General features: G+C 39.4%; 2 protein-coding genes across 3 annotated transcripts; one reads left to right on the top strand and one right to left on the bottom strand.

Annotated features, from left to right (window-relative positions):
* Nucleotides 1-598: 598 nt before the first annotated feature.
* Nucleotides 599-1,685, top strand: LOC146575706 (microsomal glutathione S-transferase 1-like). Its single transcript, XM_085272588.1, has 3 exons — nt 599-725; nt 973-1,064; nt 1,367-1,685. The coding sequence occupies exons 1-3, from the start codon at nt 609-611 to the stop codon at nt 1,611-1,613; spliced, it is 456 nt and encodes a 151-aa protein (XP_085128714.1). The 5' UTR covers nt 599-608; the 3' UTR covers nt 1,614-1,685.
* Nucleotides 1,686-4,657: 2,972 nt separating this feature from the next.
* LOC146575705 (interferon-induced very large GTPase 1-like) lies at nt 4,658-16,257 on the bottom strand. Of its 2 annotated transcripts, XM_085270530.1 has the most exons (6): nt 16,139-16,220; nt 15,332-15,423; nt 14,983-15,098; nt 14,348-14,902; nt 10,334-10,371; nt 4,658-10,243 (listed from the first exon to the last, which is right to left on the bottom strand). In XM_085270530.1, the coding sequence occupies exons 3-6, from the start codon at nt 15,011-15,013 to the stop codon at nt 5,456-5,458; spliced, it is 5,412 nt and encodes a 1,803-aa protein (XP_085126656.1). In that variant the 5' UTR covers nt 15,014-15,098; nt 15,332-15,423; nt 16,139-16,220; the 3' UTR covers nt 4,658-5,455. The 2 variants fall into 2 exon arrangements, with proteins under 2 accessions (XP_085126656.1, XP_085126658.1); XM_085270532.1 differs by lacking the exon at nt 15,332-15,423 and having other exon boundaries at nt 16,139-16,257.
* Between the last annotated feature and the right edge of the window lie 3,928 nt (nt 16,258-20,185).

Genomic DNA, 20,185 nt, shown 5'->3' with positions numbered 1-20,185 from the left:
TAGTTATCAGCTTCTTCTAATTCAGGAGAATAATGCAAACTAAAACTACATAATAATTCACAATCTTTAATTCGGGGTATAACATGGCATAAAATAACACTACAATCCCACAGACCCAATCAGCCAGAGTTTCGGGTGAGTTCATTGTGAAACCTGGCCCCACCTTATCATGCGAATTCCTGAGATCAGATGGCCCAGGATGTGAGTGGGCGTTAAGGCGTCTGGGAAGGGATCTCAAAACTGGATTATAGATGGCAGAGAGTTGGTGTCGTAAACCCCCGCCTCTGTTCACTGTGAGCGACCATCTTTATGGCCTTACTGATAACACTGTCTTATATACTTTATATTATGGTTGTGAGTGCAGTCGGTCCTATTTGATGCTTAAATGGTGTATGAATAGTTTAGCATTAAATATTTTACTATTTTGGATTGAGTTATTTTCACAGTGGTACTTTGTGTAAAGATTAAAGATCTTGTGTAAAGAAAGATATAAAGATCTAAAAAACACAGAAACTACAAATAGATTTAAATTTGAAGTAAAATTGTTTTAATAGGAAGGTAAACGAACTTCCTTCTTTTCTTCATTCTTCAGCTGTAAATAAGCAGAGATGGCAGAGCTGATGGAAAATGAGGTAGTGAGGGCTTTCAGCACATATGCAGTTATTGTTGTTGTGAAGATGCTACTGATGGGGCCAATAACTAGTTACAACCGCTTCACCAGAGGGGTTAGTTCAAATGCAAGCATGTTCTACATTTTGGGTATTTCTCTGTAACATTAGCTTAGTTGAAATTTTTTGTCCTGGTTTTATAAGGCTGCAAGTTCAAAACTTACAAGACTCATGTTGGTTTATGAAAAGTAAAGATTCACATAACTAAATAAACCATCCTCACTTCTTGGCGTTGATCCTTTCGACCTGATATATTTATAGTGATCTGGCAGAAATAAACACTTGTATTCTCTATTTTTTAAAGTCTTTTTCTAATGAAGAGGATGTAGCCAGAAAGTCTGCAGAGGAAAAGAAGAAGCTGCTGAAAACTCACCCAGATGTAGAACGAATTCGAAGGTGAGATAATCTGGCCATAAAATTCAGATACTACAGAATCCTGATGTGTCTTTAGGACAATGGTTGATCTAAAGAAGTTAAGAAAATATCATGTTTGTTTGGGGTTTTTTTGGGGGGTTTTTTTTTGGGGGGGGGGGGGGGGGGGGGTTGTTTTAGGGTTTTAGGGAGTGTTTGATATTCTTTGGACAGACACTACCAAAAAACATAAATGTGTATAATAAATTGTGTAAATTAGTGTTGCCTACTGTTACTAATAATGTGGCCATCGCAGTTGCTAAACCTCTGTTTGTTTTGTCCTCTAGGTGTCACCAGAATGACCTGGAGAACATTATTCCCTTCGTGATTGTCGGCCTCCTTTATGCTCTGACTGGACCCGAGCTTTCTGTCGCTCTTCTTCACTTTCGTATTTTCGCTGGCGCTCGGATCTTCCACACCATTGCCTACATTGGCGCTCTGCCTCAGCTAAGCAGGGCTCTGTCCTGGGTCGTGGGCATGCTGGTCACCTTCTCAATGGCTTACAGAGTGCTCAACACAGTTCTTTTCCTGTAGAAAACATGCTTGCCCGTAGAGACTTTCTTAAAGACATATGCATGTGTTTACTTTTCTCTTGCTGCATCAATCTGTGAGCTTGACAAATAAACATTCTTTGCAAAACCTTTTGTTTTTTGGAAATGAACAAAATGTGTGTGGGTTTTCTTAAGGTACTGAAGAATAGGGCTGGGTATCATCACTGATTCCTATAACTGATTTACAAGGTCCCAATTTGATTCGATTTCTGATTCAATTTAATTCACTTTTGACTCAGTCAGAAATATTATAATTATGATCATTTATCTGCACATATCCATATTTTTATATCTATGTATAAAAACAAAGCTTGACTGTGTTCGAGCTGTCTTGTGGGGGGGGGGTTACAGTACTTGTGTTTACATGTTTTTGTGGAATCTTTTTACATACTATCATTTACTGTTTTAGCTGTTTGGCGGTTGTTGATATAGTTTTGTGTGGCAGACGTGTGGTCTCCGGCCTGCTGCAGAGGCGGGGTGAACAGGTGTGCCTGGCGAGGTGATTAACTTTTGCAGTGACATTCGACGAGGCAGTGGTGTGTGCGTGATGGCTGAACGGGAGTGTCTGTGTCCCATGCCAGTGTGCTGAAACCACAGTTGGACTACTGTAACAATAAAAGTGCTGTCACCACATGGACCGTGTTGTGCGTCCTTGGGAGGGTCCGAGATCACATTGGTTCCAAATTCCAACATTCCCGCCTCCCTCCATTGTGGATGTTGCTGCATTGCAACAGTGCTTTGCTGATGTGTTCTACCCCCTACCCGGCCGTACGTCTCTCATGGAGCACCATTTTTATATGCAGCCTGGTGTGATGGTGCATTCATGGCCCTACAGGCTGCCTGAACATAAAAGACAAGTAGTTCAGTGGGAATAGAGCGAAATGCTGAAGTTGTGAGTAATAGACGAGTTGCACAGTGCGTGGTGTAGCCCCATTGTTCTGGTCGTGAAGGAGGATGGTTCTATACTGTTCTGTGTCGACTATCGCAAGGTGAACGAGGTGTCACGTTTTGATGCGTACCCAATGCCCAGGGTCGATGAGCCGCTGGACCAGTTGGGCACTGCTCACTTTTTCACGACACTAGATTTGATCAGTGGCTACTGGCAGATTCCCTTGTCTGCAGTCCAAGGAAAAAACGGCCTTCTCCACTCTGTACAGTTTGTATCAATTCGTTACACTTTCGTTCGGCTTGTTCGGGGCCCCTGCCACCTTCTAGCGTTTCATGGACCGGGTGCTGCGGCCATATGCTGCCGCCTACCTAGATGATGTAATCATCTACAGTGACACGTGGGCGGAGCATGTGTGGTGGGTGGCTGCGATCCTGGAGTCTCTGAGGCAGGCAGGGCTCACGGTCAACCTCAAGAAGTGTGCAGTTGGACGTTTAGTATTTGGGGTACCACTTGGGGTGCCCAAGACGCCTAACTTCTCCCCCCTCCTTGCCTCGAACAGAGGACCGGGGGTGGGGGGTCTCTGGCCTGCTGCCGAGGAGGGGTGGCACAGTGAGCTCCCAGGGTGGCGTGGAGGCCGGGTGAACAGGTGTGCCTGGCGAGTGTTGTGCGTTCTTGGGAGGGGTCCGACGTCACATTTCGTGAGCGTTAACCTGAAATTTTGGCATTCCTGGCAATATACATTTATATTTTAAGAAACTGATTTGAATAGGGAAATCAATTTTTTAAACCCACCCCTACTGAAGAAGTGTTAAGACAGAAGTGCAACTTTTTAAGTGTGCCACACTGTCTTTGAATCATATCAAAGTGAATATGTTAAAAGTGTTGACAGGTAATTCATGTGTTTTAAAATAACACAGCTTTCTAATTCTCTGTGTGATGTATGAGCTGTACTGTGCTACAATAGCAGGGTGAAAGTAGATTACAAAACAATAGAATGCATTCCAAAGATTTGTATCAAATTGACCCTTGGACTGGCTTGTGCTGGTAAATTCAAAGAGAACTTGCTATTATGCTGCACTGAGCTATGAACTAAGTACTTTCTACTGTTTGTACTTTTAACTCTCAGTAAAGTAGAAGTAAATATACTGACCATGCTTTCGTTTTACTACAATTTTAATATAAAGAAAAATACTGTGGGAGTAAGTACAAATTACTAATGCTTCAGATACCTTTTGCATCATGAAAAACACAGAAACTAAACAAAATGACCTAGTAAGCGTCTAAAAGTTTCCTCCAGACTAAGTTGGTGGTGGTCTGAATTGATGGAGGTATCATGTGACGCAGAACGGGAATTTTTCCTTCTCCTGTCCTTAAGATGTGAGTACTCTCAGACTAAGTACTCTCTTCCTTTCAAAAAGAGTCAGTGCAAAGCTTACTATCCTCCTACTCCACTTTAGTGACTGTCAAGAGGCTGCCAGAGAACAGTGGTTAGAGTTAAACATGATGGATGAGTGGAAAGGACTGCTACACTGTCTGCTGTTCTGTGAGAAAATAGCTAAATTAAATTTAGATTAAATGAACATGTCATATGCTGGCCATGTGAAGCAGGCAAGAGAGGACCCAAACGCAGACTCAAGGAGGCAAAACATAAACTCAAAAGGCAGCTTTATTGCTGAACATCAGGAAATAGAAAACTAATTAAATTTGGAATGTACATGAAAAACAGGCAGGAAGGCAGAACACAGGGCAGGGAATGACGGGCCTGAGACATGAGCACCGAGAGGGGGAGACGCAGGATGAGAAATAGACAAACCAGCAATGAACAAGGAAGACGCAGGGCTTAAATACACAAGTAGAAAAAAAAGAGGATGGGGAACAGGTGAGAATACAGCCGGGACGAATCTGACATGACGAGACACGAGGACGCAAAACTCAATACACTGGCTGTCAAAGTAAAATAAAAAATGCGCGACAGAGACGCAGACTAAAAATAACATGGAACTGAGGAAAGGTACATTAACAATACATAAAGACTAGAAATCAGAAGGTGGTAAACAACGTAGGGAGCTGGAAATACAGACACCCCCCCCCCCCCCCCAAACTGAACAAATAAATAAAATAAAAAAAATTCATGTATTAAGCAGTTAGATTATTAAACCTCTTTACTATCATTAATAACACAAGAATAAAATTTCGTGTTGTCACTGATTGACAATTCAATAAATGTGAATGTAAAGAAAAACAATGCAATCATTTGCAGAACTACTAAACTGACAAAATGTTGCATTTTAAGAAAACGATTGGCTTTTTTTTACCTTTTATGGCAGTAACATGTCTCACAAAATTTGGGAATGGGGCAACAAAGGGTTTAAAATTAATTGGTAGTCAAAATAAACATTTTGCAACGAATTAGGTTAACTGACAACAGGTCAGTAGCATGAATAAGACAAGATCATCTAAGAGAGATTCAGACTATAGGCAGACATTCACCAGTTCATCAAAATGTCAATTTTGACAAGATACATCACATAGCAGCTCTTTTCTATATTATCTATGCTTCATATCATAAAATATAAAATCATTCAAACACATAATTGTCACTTTTCTTTAAAAATAATAAATAAACTAAATTCTCCTTTATTAAAACTGTTTCCTCTTCCAGAAATCCTTTGGTAGTGATATCGTTTTAGTAACCTTGATATATTTACCTTTATTTCTCTTCTACTGTAAATTCTCAAAATGACCGTTTTGGTCTGTATAAGCATTCCTTTCAGTAAAGCAGGTTTCTGTGTATTGGTCTAATCACCTATTCACTGCCCACATTATAAATTTAAATCACTAAGATTATGTAACTGTCATTTTACACAGTTTAATTTGTAAAAATGCCGCATGAACATAGCTGCTGTGATTTTCAGCAGAGTTGGAACTGTGCTGATTTATTCATAGTGTGTACTGAACATTTCATCCAGACTTTGAATAGCATCTTCTTTAGTGTGTGTGTTCCACTCGCTGGGAATCTCACCATGTCCTGTAAATTTTAAAGCATAGTAGTCTTCAAGTTCCTCCTGAAATTGCCACACAAACCATTTCCAGTACTTCAGCTTAGACTCATCTGAGGTTATGCTCCAGTTTGCATATGGTGGTCCAGCACTCCGATACTGTTTAAAAGGAATTAGTTTTGTTGTATTTTTTCCAGCATAAAAATTTCCATCACTTGCAACCTTTGTCGTGCAGAACTCAATACACATTTCCTCACTGTTATGATACTGTGCGCCCTTAACTGCTAAAGATCGATGAAAGGGGACACTGTGGTCTTCAGGACTGTGATCTTTAACAGTGTTGGTACAAACAGCTGCACAGAACGGGCAGGTTTCCCAGCAGCAGTTACACAGCTGATCAATGAGGATTTCATCAGGTCTCAGTCTGAATTCCTTCATCTTATCCAAGGAAAGCTGATTCAGCTCCTCTTTGATGGATATAAGACCTTTCTCAATCTCTTCTTTAAGAAATTCGAAATTGTTTATGTCCATGAAGTTTTGACAAGAGATAGATTCAAGAGTCAGTTTATCTTTAAGGAAACTGGAAAATTCCTTTGCCCACATGTCGATGTCTCCTCTTTGTGTTTTGACGTTATTTGTTGCATCAAATAAAGCTTGATAGGCAAACTCATGCATGTTACCTGCATTTTTCCTGAGTATTTTGAGTGCTTTACTTTTGTGTTCTCCTGACATATGTTCATTTACTTTCTCTTCAATAAAAGCCTCGACTTGCTTCCTCGGATTTTGGATGTAGTTGATGAAAGCATCAAAGTCCTCGTTCTCTGCAAGTGACTTCAACAAATGTTTCTCTAAGTTCAGTCTGTTCCCATTGAATGCTGGGAAAGTGCACCTCATCTCTCCAGCGAGATCAATGGCAGTCTTGTTACAAACAGCCTCAACAATAGAAACCTTCAGTTTTTCACAGATCATTTCTCCAAACACAACAGCAGATGAGTTTCCTTTGCAGAAGCTGCTGAAAATGTTGTAGTATTGTGGTTTTTTACTCTCCAAGTAAGTGTGTGCATCATTGCTTGTTTTGAATTTTTTGTGAGACTGTGAAAGCCAAATGGCTGCCCTGTCAAACACATACAGTAAGAGATCAACGGTGAACTCCTTTTTGAAATCATATTTCTTGTTTGATTTGAACTCTGTCACTTTCTCCAGAACATTTTTGGCCGCTTCTTGTAAGTAAGTTGGACTGTAGCCTCTTGTTGTTACAGGTTTGCTCTTGATTATATCAAGTGATTGTTTTTCAACATTTCTTATGAGGGCTCTGATTAATTGTTTATCTTCAAATCGAAAAGATTCTTTTGTAGCACAATCTTCAAAAAATTGAAGTAGTTTTTTGACTTTCATTTTCTCTTTTGTGTCTTGCTGCTTGCTGAACAAAATATATTCAGAATAATCACCAACGTTGGATATGGTTTTGTATTTGCCGTTGCTTTTGCAGCTAATTATAAGATCCCATTCAAAACCAAGGTTATTAAGAATGTTTGCTTCATCGTCTTCCAGATTAATGTCCTCAATGGGTTGTGTATCTGCAGTTAATTTTTTAACCCAATCACTCCAAAAACTGTTAAACTGTTTTTGAAGTTCCTCTTCATCTTTTGCGTTGTGTGTTAACTGATGAGCGAGCTCTTTGCTCTTTAGCAGCAGTTTGCTCTCAAAGTCTTTTTTCTTATCATCCAGCTTTTTACACGCTTTCTTCTGCTGAATAATTTCATCCAGTTTTTTTATCGCTCCTCTCACCAGATCCTCTTGGAACTCCTTTATTTTGTTTTCAAATTGGCCTCTCCACTGAACCAGTATTTCTTTGTCTCCATCATCCTCAAAGTATGTCACCAAGTCATTTTTAATTGCTTCATATGATTTGCTCATCTCTTTAAAAAGATCACTGCGTTCAACTTTCTCAAGTTCTCCATTTTCAATTCTGGTGTGAAGCTGGTTTTCAATAGTCAGCATGTTGCTCCTCAGGGCCCAGGTCCAGTTCCCATATTCGACCTCAAGTTTTCTGTAAATTGCAATTTCTAATGTGTTTTTGAAGCTGAAAACAAAGTGTTCGTTCATCAGGGCTTTCCACAAGTCATGAATTTTGATTTTGAAATGTGAGAGAGTGATCCCAGTGGACTGTTTAGCCTTAGACAGGATGATGTTCTTCAGCTCTTGGATGCTCTCGCTGTAGCCTGGATTTGGAGGAGCCATCGGTGGACTTCCCTCCCATAACTGAGCAAAGTATTTCACATCTGTTTGCACATCAAAGGCAATGACGTCACTGAAGCACTCAGCATCACATGATTCCTCTTTAGCAGCTAGCTGAGCCATCTGGTCCAGTTTTTCTTGCAGGCGTCTTTTCCCATCCATGTTTTTCTCAGCAGCTGCGATATCTGTCACATTCTGGTGAACAAACACACAACTGGGAGAAAGTTTAACTTTCTTCATCCTCATGAAAGCCTGAACAACAATCTGCAGGACATCCTGCATGTCAGCTGGATTCTCACCAAAGATGTTGATCAGTGTCATGTTTCCCAGACCAACAGTAAATGTTGCTAATTCATTGTCGTGATGAAGAGTATCATTACTTTCCAGCTCAAGAGCTCGCAGTCCTTCAGTGTCCACCACTAGAAAATAGTCAAACTGGAAGTCTTTCTTGATTTCCTCTGACACTTTGACCAGCTGCATGAAGGCACCTTTGGTGCACCTGCCTGAACTCACTGCAAACTGCAATCCAAACATGGCATTCAGCATTGTTGATTTTCCACTGCTTTGTACGCCCAAAACTGACAACACAAAAACTCTCTGGTCGCCTAGTTTCTTGATAACTTCATCTAAAAGACTGGAGATCCATGTTAGAGGCACATGACCTGCATCACCATCCATCAGCTCCACTGGGTGTCCTGAAATCATCAGATCTGCAGCCAGTTCAGGGTATTTAGACCAGTCAGTGTGTTTACTCTCTGCTTGTACTGCTCTGTGGGCTTCATAGATCTGTCCCATTTCTCTGAAGATGTGTTCCAGGCCAAAGGTTGCAGACTGCAGTGTTTTGGAGATTTCTTCAAGCTCTGTTTGTTTGCTTGTTAACAGATCAGATTTGTCGTGTTTCTTTTTCAGAGTCAAGAGCTCAGTCCACTTTTCATCATAGCTTTGAAGAATCAAAGAAAGATCATCTGTGGATAGGGCATCTGTTAAGATCTGAGTCCATTTCAGGAAGTACTCCTTCTGTTTTGATGTCTCTTTTGATGACAAGAGGCTTTCTGTGAATGACTTCATCAGTTCACTACATGAAGCTTGGCACTGATTTTGTCTTATTTGCATCAGCTGCTGCTGTTTCTGACTTTTTTCCTGCTCGGTGTTTCCTTTAAGTTTATACAGCTCTTTATTTATTCTGCACCACTCATGCCACAGATTGCCTTGACAAGGTAGAAATGTAACTTTGATCTTTGAAATTTCCATCCCTTGAAGTATATTAACTGTTTTCATTGCAGCTGATTTCCCTTTTTGACAGACTTCATCATCTTCATCCACTGTGACTCCAAAGACCTCAGCCAAGGATTCAAGCTGGAAGGATGTGTGAGGTTCATGTAAAATCTCTCTGATAATTCCTTTCAGTTCTTCAGAAACATCTGACTGGCTTCTGTCTTTCAGACCCATTTTGTATCTTCTCTTTTTCACTTGGAGAGCACCACAATCATTATCAGCAATGAGAATAATCAAAGGATTTGGTGACTTGAAAAGGTCTTGGATTACTGTGGTACTTTTCTGGCCTTTTTCCAGAGTTGGCACAAGAACAACAGTGACTGATGATTTTTCTGTCAGTATCTCACGCTGTTTTTGAAATGACAGAGCATCACCATGAAGATTACAAAAGGCAATGCAGTCAGTGAAGGAGTCATTGGGTTTTCCAGCAGGGCAGTACCAGGCAATCTCTGCCACACCATCCATCAGCAGGCGACATTTGGTGCTACCTGGACAATTTCTATGGAAGAAGGTGCTGTGACGGTCATTGATCAAAGTGTTCATGAGCTGAGATTTTGACACTGGAAGTGAACCCAGGCGGAAGAATGACACCATGGGTGTCTCGGCTTTGCAGATGGGCATTGTCTTCATGGTCATGGCATGTGAATTATCCTTGATTTGAGTTTTCTTCCATGTTTTTTGTATCTGCCTGAATGTCCACAAAGGACATTCAATATCCTTTGTGACTGGGTCAGCAACAAGCAAAGGTAAGGCGTACTGACACTGGGATAGCTTTGTAACCAGGTTCTGCTTCAGAAAACTGTCTGAGCAGTGAAATACTGCCATCTGAACATCCATTGGATGCAAATGAAACTGTTTTGATTCATCAGAGTCTACACTTTCACTAAATAGTGCATCAAAGTCATCATCATCTGTGTCTTCACTGTCAGACATTTGCACAGACTGTGAATGGCCCACAGCAGGATTGTCTTGTCTTACAGGAATGTATCTGGCTCTATAGTCTAACATCAACAACCTGTGAAGAAAAGCAAGAGCTAAATCTTTCTCAGATGTGTCATGGCCCTGTTTCACAGGAGGGCCTATTTTAAGAAAGTCTGCTGTTGACATCTTCTGCTGATGTTTGTCTTGAAGGTTGAGTCTTCTGAGTAGTATTTCATCTTCTCGTTGACTGTGTTTCATTGTGTAGTTTTCTTCAGAAACATCTAATAAATCCTGTAGATAAATCAGTGTTTGTATTTACTGTTTGTAAAGAACAATAAATAGCTTCTTGAAGACTTTGTACAATGAATGTGAGTTTCTGACCTTATTCTTGTTTCCACTCTTATTCATTCTGAGGGTACCTGCAGAATAGCAACGATTTAACAGATTAGCAGAGATACACCTTTCTATTCAATTCCGTTTTATTCATACAGCACCAACAAATGACTCAAGGTTGTTTATATTGTAAGGTAAGAGCCCTACAATCATACAAAGAAAACATAGAACACCGTAACAATCATATGACCCCTATAAGCAAGCACTCTGGCAACAGTGAGAAGGACAAACTCATTTTAACAGGAAGAAACCTCCAGCAAAACCAGGCTCAGTGAGGGCAGACATCTGCAGCGACCAAGTAAGGGGAGAAAAACAGGACAAAAGACCCACTGTGGAAGACAGCCAGAGATTAATAATAAATAACAATTTAATGCAGAGAGGTGTATGAACACATAATGGGTGAAAAAGGTGACTGAAGAAAAAAAAAAGTCAGTACATCATGGGAATCCCCCAGCAGCCTAAGGGGCTAATGGAGCATTCAGGGTCACCTGATCCAGCCCTAACGGTATCTTTTATCAAAAAGGAAAGTTTTGAGTCTAATCTGAAAAGTAGAAGTAGTGTCTGTCTCACAAATCTAAACTGGAAGCTGTTCCACAGAAGGCTGTGTCTTCAGCCTGAGAGCTGAAGACACAGCCTTTTTTTTCTTTTCTTTTTTTAGTACTGCTTGGACGTTTGTATATACTGTACTGTGCAAAGATCTTGAGCCACATTAATTTCTTTCCATTTTGCTAGGAAAATGGAAAATAGTTGCAACAATTTAGTGAAACAAGGATGAAAATGCCAGAGAATTTATAAGGACACACAGCACACCATTGGAAGATAAGTTTAGACTCACTTTGTTGGTGGAAAAATATTATTATTTGCCTCTTAAACTGTGTTATCTTTGGCATTTTTTGAATGAAAATAAAACAAATATGAACAATTGATGAGTTTTTGCAAAAAGCTGCTAGTAACATTTACAAAAAATTATTTTCTATATTGTCTGTTATGTGCAGATACCGCTCTGGTTCATCCTGTGAGTTAGGTGGGTTTTTATGCTTTGAGTATTCATAGGTCAGTGTTAAATGCCTTAAAATAATCACAAAGAAAAAAAAGTTTCTTTGCAATGGTTAGGTACAAGGACAAGATTAAAAATGAGTGACGAAGCAGCCAGTGTGCACAGAAAACTTTGAAAGACCATCAGAAATCTCAGAAAAGTCTGACTCCTTGGAAGCAAAATAGAAGGAAGTGATAGTAGTTTCAATAGTGCTGTGCCTGCTCATTGAAGGTTTTGTTTTTAATATTTTACTTTAAACCATTAAATATATGGAACAAAGTATAGTACAACACAATAACTCCTAATAAGTAGGACTAAAAGTTTACTGTAATACAGAAGAGCAGTTCATTAGTTACCAGCCTTGCAAATAAACCAAAACCTCAAATGTCAGCCCAGATCAATGCTTCTCAGTTTTTTGGTACAAATGGTTTGGCCCAAACTGCCTAAAGTAGTTTGGGCCACCATTTGTTTACACATTTCAGCAGCACTCTATAATAGTCCTTAGAATAAGGCAAAAGTAGCCTGTAATTAGATGCAATTTGCAGGCAACAAGTCAGATATTTGTAGGAAACAATGAAACAATTACACTGTAAGACCTGCGACTAAGGTGTAAGTATCCTGTAATTACAGTTTGTGCGTAACAAGGCGCATGTACCCTGTATTTACATGCAGTTTGCCGATAACAAGGTGCAAGTACCTGTAATTATGTGCAATGTGCAGGCAACAAGTCAGGTTGTTGCAGGAAACAACTACACTGTAAGTACCCTGTCCTTTATGGGGTGCAGGCCATATTATGGGACACCTGCGACAGGGTACCCTGTAATTACAATGGGGGCAACGATACACAAAATTCACAGGACGGTTCAGTTCGATACTTTGGTGTCACGGTTCAATATTTTTTGATACAAAAAATATTCATGCCTTTTTAATTTGTCATTTATTAAAATTACAAATATATATTTTAACTCAAAATGACTCTGGTAAATTTTGTAGCATGCATGCTTGTTGTTTTTTGTCTGCTTCCACTTGTCTTTGCACTAGGATGGTGTCGGCATAAATGTGCAGTCATAATCATTGTGTTCCCACTAGTGCTGTCAGCGTTAATCTCGTTTAAATGACATTAACGCCATAACGCTGCAAATCTCCGTTAATGAGTTACCGCGAATCGCCCCGTGCTTGGTGCTGGATGGCGTCAACACGTTAACGAGCTAATTGCGCTAACGCACTAGTTCCCATCCAATGTAATTGAGCATTGCGTGGCACATCCGACATACTGTTTTGCTTTTGTCCATGATGCGCTTACCTTCAGGGTCATACTTCACATGAAAACCAAAATAGTTCCAAACGCCAGATCTGAATGAGGGGGGGGGGGGAGGTTCAATTTGCCATGTTGCAACGAGCTTAGCTTCTGTCTCGCTAGCTTGCGCTGCGCTCAGTGGATCTGCGCTCGACAGTGCAACCTAGGCAGAGTAGTCGAACGCAGATCCACTGAGCTCTCAACACAGACAGCATCGTCAGAAGAAAAGTTGATAAAATAAATTTAAAATGTTGTATTGTTCGATACATATGCATACCAAACCGAAAGCACTGTATCGAACGGTTCAATATCGATACGAGTATTGCTGCACCCCTAGTAATTACATATAATTTTGTGTAACAAATCCAGCCTACATTATAACTGCCTGCACTGTATTTAGGCAATTGACATTCAGTGTAGGCAATTGGCTAGAAGGAGAGCTGTAGCTGGAAAGGAATTACAGCAGTTTAGTATGATGAAAGATAGCAATGTTAAAGTGCTGACAAGTAAAGTGTGTGTTGAGAAGGTCAGAAGCAGTTGCACTATTTCTTTGTGAATGTAAACAATGGCTGCTGCAGTACATCTATGAGGACAGGGAGACAGTGGTAAAGTTTGCAGCAGGAGTGAAATTCACTGTTCACAGTGGGGATGGACAGCCTGACAGATGAGGTCAGAGCGAGGTCAGAGCTTTACTTGCAAAAGAAAAGTTACCTCGATAACCTATTAATAACTGTGTGTTAATGGCAAATACATAAGTTGTTGTACATGAATTACAATTCAAACTTAATTCTGTGAGAAGTCTGTGGCTGAGGTGTGGTCTTTGGCTCCACTGCAGGGAAGCAGCAGGCAGCAGGCTTGAGGGGAACGGTCAGGGAGGATGGCAGGGCAGGTGCAGCTCATCAGGCAACTACGCCCTTCCCTTTTCAGTCCAGCTGGTTCCAGGTAGAAGGGGTGTGGTGTGGTGACAACTGGAAAGCTGTCTGGTCATCACAGGAATAATTAAAGTTCTTTACAAGCGTACTGAGTGACTGCAAGTGACTGGGGTTTACAAGTGGTGCCAAAACCCAGCTTGCAATGTTGGATGTGCTGACCACGCAGAGATGGCCGCAGTGCACAGGGAGCATGCAGCAGCGAAAGAAGTGCAGATGCCAGGCTTTAGGACCAGGCCAAATGCCAAACCTGGGTGCTGGAGAGGCTGGTCAGGGCTACTGCTGTCAGGAGAGGCGCAGACAGCAGCTCTGAGCCTGCTGCCAGCCTTACAAGGGAGCTTGACTGACATCAGCTGAGCCATCCTAGACTGATTGGGCCTCTCCGGTTCTGGGGCAGCCGGCACAGTGATTTAGTGATCATTAAAATTGATTCAGAATTTGAAAACGTGTAATTATTCGTGTCATAAATCATGACACACTGCTCTCTTCTACATAAGCTGCCTTTATAGGTTGAAAGTAACAGTATCTGTATTGTTATCTGCAATACTGGCCCTGGCCCTCAAAGCAGTCATGCTCTGTTGGCTGCCTTGATTGACAGCTGTGGTAAAGTTTGCTGTAAAGTCAAACTTTTGAACTTTACAACATCCAAATGTTCAGATAATTAAAAACAAAAATACAACCCTTTGAACCTAAACTTTCATAAAGTGTCAAAATCAATCCGCCACATATTAAAATCTCACCTCTCTTGACCATTTCTTCTTTTTGGTCCAGCTCTTCATGTTCCTCGTGCTTGAGTCTACTGTAGCAGTGGTAATCATTTTCAGAGACCATGATATCTATTTTCTCTAAGAGATCTATTATCTCGTTGGCATCCATCATGCCTCTTGTGCACGTGTGGCATCTTTTTTCACTAAATCTACTGTTAGCTTTCAGGTCTGCCAGTGCACTTTCATATTTTTCACCCGGCCACCGAGTCACAACAGTCATTACATAAGGAAGAGATCCTTTCCCAAAAGCTTTTTCAAGCCACTGAACCCCTGAGGTGTAATGGCTGCTATGCCGACCATATGGTACCAGTAAGAGAAAGGCATGAATTCCCTGGTTTAAAGGAATTTTGTCAATATTTTGCAGACCAAGAATGTTGATGACCGAGATGTGCCGGCCACACAAATCATATAGTTTGGATGAAAATTGTTCAGCATTTCTTTCTTCATCATGGTCAAATAAAATGTTTCTCGGTCCAAAGTCAATGGCATTTCGCTCACCGGTTAGCACAAACGTGAGGTCAGGCAGCACTGAAACAAACAGAAACAAACAAAAGAATTAAAATGACACTATCAGAGAAAAACAATTGTTATATTATTACAAATATTACCTTTGTCACTAACTGCAGTTGATGCAGACATAGTTTCTCTCTGTCTTCTTGTAGTTTTATTGCTCACTGAGTAGCAAACTTCATTACTGGGATTCCAACTAAAAGAGTGGTCATACCTGAAACCACGTAAAGAGCAACCATGCACCAATACGCCATGTCAGAATACACTTGCACTACTGCAGTATTACATATAGAGCTAGATAAAACAAGCATATGGTACCAAAAGGAAGGAGGCAGAAAAAAAATATACAACAAGGCAGAAAAAAAATATACAACAAATTCTCACTTGGATGAAAAACATAAAATCTGTTTGGCAAACCTTTCATATTATGTTAAAATGCTAGACTACCTTTGTTATCTTTCACAGATGTAGTTCAATTGGTTTTGGATTATTTTCCACCTCCAGGTGCTGCATTATCTTTATTCTCTTCCATCCAGCGGCTTTATTACCATTACAGTCACAGGACAAAGTAATTTAAAAAGAAAGAAAGAAAAAAAGATGAAATCACATAGAAAGATTTTTTTGTAAAATGATTAAAATGCAAACATATTTTTGTTTGTTTGTTTTACAAATTAAGAACTTTATTAAAAGTGAACTCTTGCAAGTATAGTAGTTTGCAAACATGCCAACTTTTCTCACTTCTTAGGATGACCCAATTGTGCAACAGACATTTACTGGTAAATTTTAAAGATTCACTGTCTCTTATCGTGGCTATAAAAGATGAATAAAGGTGATAAGAATAAAGTTTTTTAATCTTTATACCATAATAACAAACTGATGGGGGAAGTATCTGTGTGTCAGTAGAAAAAATTCTCTATTCTTCCTGTTGCTATGCAATAACAAATTAAATGGACTGAACAAAGTCCATTTTTAGTGCCTCTCTCTTATGACATGTCTGCAATGAAACGCAGAGACAGTTTCTCAGCAAGCCTAACTACCAGTCAAGAAGTTCTTGAAGCCTTGATGACTTAAAAATGCACAGAGCAAAATTATTTGTTTTGATTAGTTTGTTTGTTGCACATTCTCTGATTTTCCAGCTGACTAAGTTTTCAGTCTCTCATAAAGCTTTAATAAAAATGATCATGTTCTTGTCAGCATGACACTCTTCTACGGCTACCATTACAATGACAGAAATTTGTTGCTTGATCAACTCACCATTTCTGTTTAGATACGGCTGCCCTGTCAGAAATCCTCCTAGTACCCCTGAGATATTTAGAGTAAGATCAGAGGATGATTATATGTCGCACTATATTTCTGCTTCTGACCAATCCCTCCCACAAAGGTAAAAAGAGAAAAAAATGTGGCGCTTTGAAACCTTATCACTTACGGGAAAATTTTGGGTTGGGCTTACTGGTAATGATACTGGTAATGAAACTGTTAGCACTGCCCTGTCATGGAGTGAAGTGTACCCAGATGTAGACTCAGATAAGAACTAACACAAAATAAAACACACCTTTATTTCAATTGTGTTAGCAAATATAAATTACAGTAAACGACAGAAGCTGAACAAGTCAAAATGTAGTATGGGAAACCACAAGGGCTGAGAACCAGTACAAACAGTACAACACAGAAAGAAAAACAAGGTTAGAATATGAAAATCTAAAGTACAAGAATAAAGAACAGATTATGCAAAAAATATAATAATGAGCAAAATTCAACTACTGAACTCAAAGCTTGGAGTCAAAGCAGATTAATACATGGCAACTTAAAAAAACAAAATAAATGCAGTGAGGTCATAAAATTTCTTCATTCATTTGATACATTTTTTGGATTTTATGCCAAGTAAAAGCTTTTCTACACCCACGTACTAATAAATTTATTTTACCCTGATCAAAGTATTATGTTGTAAAGATTACAAATAACTGTATTCTTATCAGCATGCTTTTATACAGCCAACATATTATACAGAATAAAATTACTAAATGAACTTTGACACACCATGTGTTGAGCAGTCAGATCATGTTACATGAATGATGATTTAAGATTATGATGTTATTATGATGTCCATGTAGTGCAGACAGACAGTACAAATGGTATGTTTTATTCAGATTCAGTTTATCTTGTTTAATAGGTAAATAGTGAAGGAAGGCATTTTTGTTTGTTTGTGCATTTTGGGGGGATGAGGGTGAGAATCATCTCTGCTTCCCTTCTGTAAAAGTGGCTACACTCCACTGATACAATATATATAATGAATGGGTCAAAACATAAATGAATGCTGTTACCTTGTCAGCTGTTCTCTCCCACAAGTGGACTGCAGAGTCTTGTCATGTAAGAAAGGATCATATAGGATCATTTTTATTTTTGATTGAAAATTATTAGGAAGATTTTATTTTAGCAGTTGATTACCTTTGTTATTTGTCATCAGTGAAACAGACTTGGCTTTATACTTTACATCTTTTCAAGATGCTATGCTATTACTATCATTGTTCTCTTCCATTGTTCACTTTTCTGCATTTCATTCTTACAGTAATGATGAAAAATAATTCCCTAAATGAAATATGCCACAAAGAATGTAACTGTAAAATGTAACCTAAAGGCCTAGTGACATTCACCATCTCTCGTAAAACTCAAGAGGTAAAAAGATTATTTTAGACATTTTTTCTGTGTGAATTTCAGGTGCCAGAAACTTAGTGACATAATGACAAAAATAAAAAAGAAAGAAAGAAGACCTTTTTTTTTTTACTCAAACTCCTTTCTTTTAAAGCAAATGTAAGTATATCATGAGTATTCAGTGAATACCCTTTATGATTGTCTTCAGTCAGAGTAGGGTTTTTAGTTTGTTTTGTTTGTTTGTTTTTAATTCAGTTCATTTTGATCCTAAGAAATCCAGTGACAAACTGAAAGGGTGTAGCATGAAACTTTTATGACACGTACCAGAGGTGGGACCAAGTCATTGTTTTGCAAGTCTCAAGTAAGTCTCAAGTCTTTATCCTCAAGTCTCAAGTCAAGTCTCAAGTAATGTCAGGCAAGTCAGAGTCGAGTCTCAAGTCACTGGTGTAAAAGTCCGAGTCAAGTCACAAGTCTGAAACTTTGAATTTCAAGTCCTTTCGAGTCTTTAAAAAAAACAAACGAAAAAATAATGTTGCAGTTATGCTAAATGTAAATATTAGACCATGTAATTTTAAAATCTGTGTTTTTCTCAACACATACAAAATAGTGAACTTAGAAAATATACACAAATTGTGAAATTGCACCTCTTTAAAATGCAGCTCAATTAAACTTAGCTCCAAGAATAATTTTCACCGACAGTTCTGAGATAAGCTGCATGTTATTCTTGGATGCGGTTGTAGGACCAGCTTTAAAATCGCATGACAAAAATATCATACACATTAAAAAAAACTGTATCACCAACGTAGCCTGGAAAACATTTGCTAGTTAGATGAAGTCAGCTATCTCATCCTAGCATATTTATATGCATATTTATAATCATACGGTTCTTGGAGTGAGTGCATACACTCATGAAGTTTAGTAACTTCCAGTCACTGCAACAAGCCCAGGTACAGTTTACCGACGGATGGGTACAGGACCTTGAAATGCACCGTGTAGAACGAAAGACCATCGTACGTATCATAAGTTTACCAGTCTCACAAATCGTCCTCATAAATACACATTCGTTAACCGTTTATTAATAGGACCTTTGAGCTCAACGGTAATTAATTAGTAGTAGAAATAATTTCTGGTACCCATCACAGAAATGTAGCAGTGACAATAATACTGTATGCTGTAATCGCACTGGGCAATTAGTGATACAAAAAACCTGTTTTATCCTGTGAATAAAAGTATATGTTTTTGTCAATGTACCATAATAACAGAAGCGAAACGCAATATTGTGTCAGGACAATTCACTATTTATGCACAATAAATAAAGGAGCATAGCGCGACAATTTCTGTTCAGCGCCAGACTTGCTTGTAACCTATATCACCAATTATGTTAAGAAAAATGACGCATTAACTACAACAGCAGACTGACCTTTGTGTAAATGCTTGGAGCAGACTAACCTGTGAGCTGGAGTGTTCTAGGACGTTATATTTGATCTTTGAATGGCTGCAATCCAGTCGCCTCTTTGTTACTTCGGAAACATGGCTCGAACAATTTCTCTTCCACGACGTAATCCGATAACAACCGATCTCTTTACCCGTCGGCTTTCCGTGGCTGTCATGCGACCGGCTATTGCAGTTAATAATACAACAGCTTCTTGACATTTTTGTGTTTCTTTTTATCGCTGTGTGACTGATTTTAATTGAAAGCCTGCGTGCGCTAGTACCGCTTGCCACGAGTTCCCAGAATCCTTTGCGGTTCTACCCGTGAATGACGTCACATTTTCAATCTCCATATAATATGCGTGTTAAATTTTATATTTGGGGTAAAATATCAAGTCTTTTCAAGTAAACCGGTTCAAGTCCAATTCAAGTCCCAAGTCATTGGTGTAAAAGTCCAAGTCAAGTCACAAGTCTTAGAACATTTTTTCAAGTCAAGTCTAAAGTCATAAAATTAATGACTCGAGTCTGACTCGAGTCCAAGTCATGTGACTCGAGTCCACACCTCTGACACGTACAAATAATACAACAGTCAACACATAAGGAAAATTTAATCATCAATATTTTTAACCTCTGATTAAAATACAAAAAGAAAAGAAAAGAAGAAAAAAAGAAAGAAGTCATAAATAGTTACAGCACTATAATTTTAGATGATCTTGGATTTTGGTTTGCTTGTGTTTAGAAATGGACTGCAGAGATCTTTATAGCTATTTGGTGCCCTCTAGTGAATGAAAACACTTGCCGATTCCTAGGATGATGATGATTAATGTTTTTAAGTGCTTTCGTGTTTTTCCTTTAACATAAAAACAAACATAAGCACTTGAAAGCTGTTTTAAGTTCGGTGAGTTATATGGGGGGGCGCAAAAAGGTGATATTTATCAGACGCTCATGTGTCCCACCCTGGGCAGGCCTAGGACACGCTGGAGAGATATCTCTCACCTGGCCTGGGATCGCCTTGGTGTTCCCTCAGACAAGCTTGGTGTTCCAAGCTGGAGGAGGTGGCTGGGGAGAGGGAAGTCTGGATTCCTCTGCTTAGGCTACCACCCCCATGATCCATCCCCGGACAACCGGAAGAAAATGGATGAATGCGCAGGTAAATACACAGCCATTGTTCTCAGCCATTGACATGTTGAAGAGGTTAACACGTGAGGAGCGGATCGAAAT

Source organism: Mchenga conophoros, linkage group LG4 (assembly GCF_057382185.1).
Source record: "Mchenga conophoros isolate Kocher_MC1m ecotype Shallow Benthic linkage group LG4, M_conophoros_male_GT1.1, whole genome shotgun sequence".
NCBI classification, from domain to species: domain Eukaryota; kingdom Metazoa; phylum Chordata; class Actinopteri; order Cichliformes; family Cichlidae; genus Mchenga; species Mchenga conophoros.
Note: the sequence above shows the minus strand (reverse complement) of the source record. Positions and strands in the feature narration are given on the sequence as shown.